Here is an 8,069-nt window from a genome sequence, read left to right as displayed (position 1 = left end):
AAAAAAAAAATCAACGGCAAGTTTTAGCGACTTGAAACTTGCTTTTTATTACACAAAAATTTAATGCATACCCAAAAATTTTCTAAAGATTCTGATTTAAAAGCTTAAATTTTTATGAACATTTTTTGAATTTGATAAATTTTTTGAAAATTTGTGCAAACTTTGAAGCTGTTATTTATGTGGTTTCTTTTTAAGATTAAATTAAGTATATCTTGAATCAAAATTATTATAAATAAGTATGTAAACATAAGTAAGTTGCAAACAATATCATTTTGAATTCCTGTGCTAATTCATTGACCGCAGCTGAAGGCACGTTTATGCGTGGGCTTACGCATTTATATCTACGTGTTTGCCTTAATTACTATTAATTACAGATAGCAAAGCAAAATTCACACTCACTTTTCCATTGCAATTTTAATTTTTAATTCGCTTTTAATTCAATTACCTACTGCAATAAGAGATGCTTATTTAAATTAGTTTTGTAAATGGCTAAATGAGTGTACGTGATTGCGTATTTGTTTACATAAATATTTGTATGAATTGTGATTAATTATGCATTCAATTTACGGCGATGGTCAATATAGTTTTGTAACGCAAGCGAATGCAACAAATTTCCAGCACTCAATTGCACGATTATCTACCGGTGTTGGCTCATACCACTGCATACAAACTCCCAAACAAACGCAGAAGCACCACATACATACATATATACGCATGAATTTCACTGAATCACCAGCGATTTTCCTCGATTGATAATAGCGGCACGTGGCACGTATGCATGTATGTACATATGTATGCACGGGTTCAACATTTAGTAGCTATGTAAGTGTTTAGCCTGTACAGTGAACCCAGCTAGAATTTATGTGAAACTGGAGCGTAGCAGAGCCATAAAAATAAAAAAAAATCTTGCCCTCTCGAATTTCTTTCAAAAAGTCTTCTGCAGACCCACATGCCCCATTTTGTCTGTTGATCACAATTGTTTTTGAATCGGTAAAAACGAGGATTAGACTTGTTCTGCCTTCTCGGGATTAGAGATGCAAAGCAGGTTGGTCTGGGGTGGTGAACGAGGACAAAACGAAGTAACTCCTCTAACTAACTTAATTAAAATTCAGCCACTGCGCTGGCCAGCTTTTAGAGTATTCAACCCGGAACCCGCTATTGGTACCAGAAAAAGAGGAAAGCCTGTTTTATATCTCAAAGAAAAACTAATTGGTTTGTTAAAATTTTACTGTTTTCAACTCTAAATGCGAGCTATAAGAACCAAATGCTTACAGTGACTCAAGCAAGTGTTGATTTTTTTTTTAATATACATAATGTTTTTCGAGCCAATTTTTTTTTTTTTGTGATTTCTCAATAAAAATACCATCCTTTAACCTTTAAGCTTTAACCAAACCCATATACATAAATCACAGTTTCAAGCTTTATAAAAAAATTTCATCAAAATTTCAACCTTCTCAATCTTTAGAACGTTTTTCGGTAGGCATTTTTATAGCATATAAAATTTTATTCTAATGAAGTGCAAGTTTCAACCGGCTAAAAAATTGCATAGATTTTTGATAATTTTTTTGTAGGCTGCGTTTACGGCTTTTTTTGTAGATAACAAGTGCAATATATAAAAAAATTGGCTTTGATTTTTTGAAATTGAAATTTTTGATATTGAAAAAAAAAGTACAAAAAAATTTCACAAAAAAAGATTCTTAAAAAAATGGTATTTTTAACCTGTTTGAAACTTGCACTTCATTAGACTAAAATTGTATATGCTATGAAACTGCATACCTAAAAATATTCTAAAGATATAGATGAAAAAGTTAAAGTTTTAATGAAAATTTGTTGAATTTTCTTAAATTTTTTATAAAGATTGAAAATATTATTTATATAGTTTTGGTTAAAGCTTTTAAAGAAAAATAACAAAAAAAATTAGCTCGAAAAACATCACGAATATTTAAAAAAAAAAATCAACACGTGGTCGCTTGTTTGAATCACTGTAAGTATGTGAGCCGAACAAATCTGGCTTTTAATCAATCACTCTACCCCGGAAGCCTTTCTAAGGATGAGAAAAATTCGAATTCCTTTCAATTCCGACTTTGACAGGTTCCACTGTAAAAAAACAAACTCAATCGTTACCCCCTTTCAGCCAATGTGAAACAGCCAGAAGTAGTAATTGTGTATGTATGCAGTGGGGGATTTACACATGTGCTTTCGGTGCCTGCGCACAGGGCGGCAGATTCCAGAAGGGCGGCAAAATGTGGGCCACAAAATTCCGGATTTTTTTTTAAATACAATATATTCTCCAGAGAATATGTTAGATTATATACTATTACTTATCTGCGATCACTGCAACATTGAGTGTTTATTATTAAATACCCTGACAGAACATGTTCAATCGAAAAAAAATAATAACAATTCCGTAAGGTACCCTGTTTTCTGAATTGCATTGAATACTCTCATTTATAATATAATATTATATACTTTGCGATATGTCACGTTTTCTAAGCACTAAACTTGTAACTCAACTTCAAAATCTCCAAAAAAAATTAAGGAATGAATGAATATGATGTGTTTAACATAATTCGTCAATAAATATCTCGAAATACATGAAGATTCTTATTACACCTGTTAAATATTGAGTATACGATTTTCATGTATTAGTATTATAACTACGCACGCATGCACTTACATACGCACACTAGTCTAAGAAATAAGGGCGGCATTTTTCTTGGTGCACAGGGCGGCATTTTGAGTAAATCCGGCACTTTATGTATGTATGTATGTGTCACTTGATGTTCTATGTATTATCACTGATTGCTGATCGCTGCAGCTTGCCGGTTTTAGCCAGCTTATTGTTGTTGCTTAACATCTGCAAAAAGGTTGTGGTGCGAAGGGCAAAATTGTTCATTGATAGTCAATTACATAAACATACATACGTATGTATGTACATATATTTTAACCCACAATCATATGTTTGCTGATAGCTGGTGCGCCCCTCATGTTCTCATAACCGACCATGGCACTTATGTATGCATATCAAATGCCAAAATAATGAGCCGCTCACGAAGGCGCATAATGCACGCAAATGGCTGCGATTACAAGGAAAATGGGTGAGGGGCCAGACAGCAAACCAAAAATTCGGAGCATATTTGTGTTGTATCCACACATTAAGTTGCAGCGCTGCATTACTGCTTTTATCGAACGTTTAATCAAGCATTATTGTTGTTGCTTATAGTTATTTGCTACCCATACTGTAGTTATAACTACCGCAACACTAAATGCAAGTGTGCTATTTGAAATATAATACGATTTGTGCGCGTTGAGTAATATAACAAATTTATTTTATGTTACTAGTGTTACCACCATTCAGATTTAATTTACTAAATCGCCATTTTACATTAAGTTGCATTATTCTGTAAATACGGTTATTGTATGTATGTATGTAAATATGCATATTGCTTACCAAATATAACGATCATTGTATGTATACGCCCTTATAATTGTGCCATTGCAGTGCTAAATTGGTGTATTCTAACAAAATGTCATCGCGGCTAGTATTTTATCTCTGTCTCCTCCTGACTACCATGGCGACTTTAACGGACTTTACACAATCGCTGGAAATATTTGAGACACTCGATATACCTGAAATAAGTAAGATGAACATAGCGCCAGAGAATGTTCCAAAATCACGCACAAAACGTGGCATCTTTTGGGATTTTTTTCAAAAAATGGTCACCACGAAGAATCTGATTGTTGATGTAAGTATAAATAATTTAGCAAATATTTTCATTCATTTGAGTTTGTTATATCGTTGGTTGATGATTGATGAAAGCTCCAAATTAAAACCAAAAGTATAACGTCTACTTTACCCCGCTAGTATCGCATAATCCTTTAATCGCTGTCGTCAAGTTCTTTTAACAGTAAGCCCACTTAACGTGCTGTTTCAACGGGATCGAACGAAAGGGAGACAGTTGGGCATGTGAAGAAGTGATTAGTGTCGTAAAGGGAACCTTTATATACGGGACATGCGTTTAGTGCATCTGGATCTAGTCCGAATAAGTAGAAATTTTACCGACAGCTAGTCCGTAATTGTGCCAGATTAGCAAGGGTCGCTCTTGTTAGCTGAAACTCTTCGTCTCCGATAGGAGGGGATTGAAACCCGATAATGATATTCCGAGGTCGGAAGTTAGTGAAGTTGGCAATGGTATTACTGTCGAAACCGATAAGGTTACGGCTTTGTAAATAATAAGGCTCCGAAGTTGACGTTGAATGTGGCTGTGGAAGTGTGGTTGCCGAGATTGTACCGAGAATTCCCTGGTATCTAAATACTCCTGAAGTTGCGAGCAAAAATCGAAGGCCCTATTTTGTAGGCTGTCAAAAACGTTTCTATCCTTTGCACAAAGTGCTGCCGATAAATGACTTTAGTACTTTGTTAGGGCTCCGCACTTTATTGGAAATTTAGGAGTGAAGGTCACTGAAGCTGACCCCAAGAAATTTTCGAATTGTTCACTGTTCGCAGAATTGGCAAGCCGTGAATTAGCAGGTGTTGTCTGACCTCTTTCGTTCAGCGATGAAAAATGGTTGCCAATAATTTTTTAGGGGAGAGGGTGAGGCTTCGTGCACCGAAAAAGCATGAAATGTGGGAAATATAGCCTTTTACTTTTGAGAAGAAATCATCAATTCCGTTGCCAGATGTCAATATCGAACAATCGTTAGAGTATGAGATAGTGGAAACTCCTTCACGTGATTGAGGAAGTTTCGTAGTGTAAACAGAAGTGGGACGAGCACACCACCACTTGCTAATTATTTTTTCTTAGTTTTGGTGTGTGTTTGATATCGAACATGCCGTGCACTCAGATAAACCGCTGTGCCCCGTTTGAGGCACTGTGGAAGAGAGGAAACCTCGAGGCCTTCAAGAAGTTTGGATTCATAGGTCCAATGCTAGTAGCACTATTCTCTTACAGAACTCATTCGTATCTAATACCATGCTGGGCTTCTTAGCTGCATTGAAAAATCATTCAAATAAACTGCGGCTTCAGAAGCATACTTCATTTATGAGCCCTTAATAAAAGTAGATAAACAAAAACGTCTGGCCAGAACTTTTTCTTAACCTTTGTCAAACAGTTTTTGGTGCAAATGTTATCGGACAATTATATTTCTTTACACTAAGTCCAATTTTCTCTGCGATTTTTGTAGTACTACGCTGAATCTTTACAAAATAATTACCATATCTAATCAATATAAAACATGACATTTACAACACATCGATGCAATAACGACAAATCTAAAAATTGCAAAAATAAAAACCAAACCTTTACTACGGTTGAGTGTCTCAAGTGTGTTGTCCTAGTCTAATCCATATCTAGTCCTCCCTACTTACTTTAATTAGACAAGAATTCGAGTCATGAAACACCTCACAGGATAATACTACGGTTTTTTTTTTTTTAATTTGTGTCACCATGATCACATGACCACATCTGACATCTCATCAAATACCAAGACACCGTTTGATTACTTGATACTTAGTTTACATTTCTTTAATATCAGCAATACGTTGACACCAGAGACACGCTTAGCGGTGTATATAACTTGTTGAATGAAGGATTCAGTGATCCTGCACCACCAAAGGCAACATTACGACCACTCACAAGTACAGCGGTATGTTGAATATAATAAAAAGTACTAACTAACTATAAATAAATTCATGTGTAAAATGTTTTTTTTTTTTTAATTTTTGGGCATTCATCTTTCAGAAAACCAGCGATGAGGATCAGTCTGGCAGCAGCGAGATGTCAACTACAACAGAGGCCTTCAGCATCTCACGCTATGAATTGGGACGCATTTTAGGACGAAACTTTCGTGGATTGCAACGCTTGACAAAAATTGAATTTCAAGATGCATTTAATGTAAAGAAAATCTATGGCGGAAAATTTTATGCAAATTTATAAATCTTTACGAAATTTTTTATTCACAGCAATCGCACTACAACGTACAGGAATATAAGGAGGAAGCACGCAAGCAATTCGCGAATAGTGTGGGTGTGGAAAAGGTCAACAAACTCAAAGGCTTGAAAACGGCTTTAAATGGTTGAGTGAAAAACTGATTTGTTAAGGATAAAAATATAAACAAGTCTTAGAAGCTGCGACGATATAATTTTACATATTTTTAAATATGTATCTACTTAGTTCTTTTTGTGCTATGTGATTTTTCTATAACAGTCAAATATTTTTAAGTACATATGTACATATAGTCGCGGGCAAACAAATAAGGATTCGACATTCGACAATATGTTTGCGTATTTTTCTTTGGTTTCTATTATTGTTTATTATTATTTTTTTCTTAAAAGTGTAGCTCGCTATCTTAGAAAAGACACGTACGTCAAGAATTCAAACTTTGTACAAGATTTATAAGAAATCGGGGAATTTCAACAAATGTTCATTAAAATTTCAAACCCTTTATTATGAATTAATAAATAAAATCTGGGTATGCAGTTTTTTAGCTCAGTATATTTAAGAATAATAAAGTGCGAGCTAGGGCCCATCGATTAAAAAAAATATATATATATAATTTGTATGGAAGAAAATGGGCGAAACCGTCGGCAAACAAAATAAAAAAAAATAGTGGTACATAAGTCCTTGCTACTTTAATACACTAATTAATGAGCTTTAAAACTACAACCCAAAAATTGTGAATAAAAAATTTGAAATTCTTCTGGAAATTTTGTCGAATTTCCTTATTTTTCTGCACATGTATTTTGTTTGTCCGATACCTATACTTTAATAAAGAAATTATAAACATTAAATAAACAAAAAAAAAAAAGCCAAAAGTTGTTAAAATTGCGGGCCCTTATTTATTTTCCCGTCACTGTATATTGATAATATATTTTTGTAAATATCGTGTAAAATACTGTAGTTAGGCTTTTCATAATTTTCAATGAATATTGCATAAGTAATAGATAATAGAATAGTAATAGATTCGCTGTGATAAAAGCGCTAATCGATGTAGAACTAAAAAATATGATACAAATAAAATTAGGTGATGTTTTAAGTGTTATAGCATATTGTAATTTAAGTGTTTTTTAAGAAATATGAAATGTGAATAATCAGTTTGCTAAATTGACCAATTAAATTTACAATTAAAAAAAAAAATAAATAAAAAATCTTCCAAATTTCAGGAATTTAATAACCACGACTTTTTAAATTTAAAGTCCAGAACTATTAAGCAAAAGTTTTGTATATTTTTATATTAATTTTTACACTCGAAGAACCCCTCATTGAATCTTTTTTTGGCTTAACGACTCTTCTCCTAATCTACCTTCAGTAACCAGTACCAGGTTGATCGAGTTTTGCCCGGAGTGCATATACTTTTTAAAGTATCCAAGATTTGGATAGCTTTAAAAAATAATTTGGAAATAAAAAAAATTTAGGAGGCAAACCTATTCCGAAATACGAAGAAATGAATGGTACATATCTTGAGCGTATATGTACTGTGTATACTTAAAAAAATGCTGATTGAAATTAACAAAATAAAATATTTATAAATATATTTGTATTACATAGAAGAGTGGCAACTCTGATGAAAAATATTTTCTGACCAAAGTTTTCAACAATACCTTTCATTTGATATACATATTGCGATATTTTAGATAAATGGTGTAGAAGTGTAGAAGTGAAAATGAGTGGCCACCTTACACTATTATACTTAGAGATAACATTTTGTATATAGGGAAATCATTGTTTAAGAACCTTCTCTTGGTACCCGTGATTAGTAATATTTTACCTTTTTTTCTTAACAAAAAATTAAAAAGATATGCGATTCAAAATAGGTGGCAACCCTTTTAAAAATATTTTCAATAATGGATCTTTAAAATACCTTCCATTTGATACCCATATTATGATGGTTTAATTAATTTGTATCTAATTTCGAATAGATGGTAACCTTATACGAGTCTTCTCGGAGACAATGCCTATTCAGATAGCCTTAGAATCTAAAATATTATCTGTGCACAAAATTGCATCAAAATCGTTAGAGCGGTTTCTTCGTTAGAGCAATCTTTCTGTCAGACTTCAACTCCTCTCACC

At 33.3% G+C, this 8,069-nt stretch overlaps 1 protein-coding gene across 1 annotated transcript; it reads left to right on the top strand.

Annotated features, from left to right (window-relative positions):
* The first annotated feature begins 3,511 nt into the window (after positions 1-3,511).
* Positions 3,512-6,248, top strand: LOC108378704 (uncharacterized). The gene is made up of 4 exons (XM_017635008.1): positions 3,512-3,746; positions 5,536-5,646; positions 5,742-5,894; positions 5,963-6,248. Exons 1-4 carry the CDS (start codon positions 3,528-3,530, stop codon positions 6,077-6,079), a joined length of 600 nt encoding a protein of 199 aa, XP_017490497.1. The 5' UTR covers positions 3,512-3,527; the 3' UTR covers positions 6,080-6,248.
* The last annotated feature ends 1,821 nt before the right edge of the window (positions 6,249-8,069 follow it).

This window comes from Rhagoletis zephyria, unplaced genomic scaffold (assembly GCF_001687245.7).
Source record: "Rhagoletis zephyria isolate East Lansing unplaced genomic scaffold, Rhagoletis_zephyria_1.1 Rzeph_scaffold_14721, whole genome shotgun sequence".
Taxonomy (NCBI): domain Eukaryota; kingdom Metazoa; phylum Arthropoda; class Insecta; order Diptera; family Tephritidae; genus Rhagoletis; species Rhagoletis zephyria.
The sequence above is the reverse complement of the archived record's forward strand: the minus strand, read 5'-3'. Positions and strand labels throughout refer to the sequence as shown.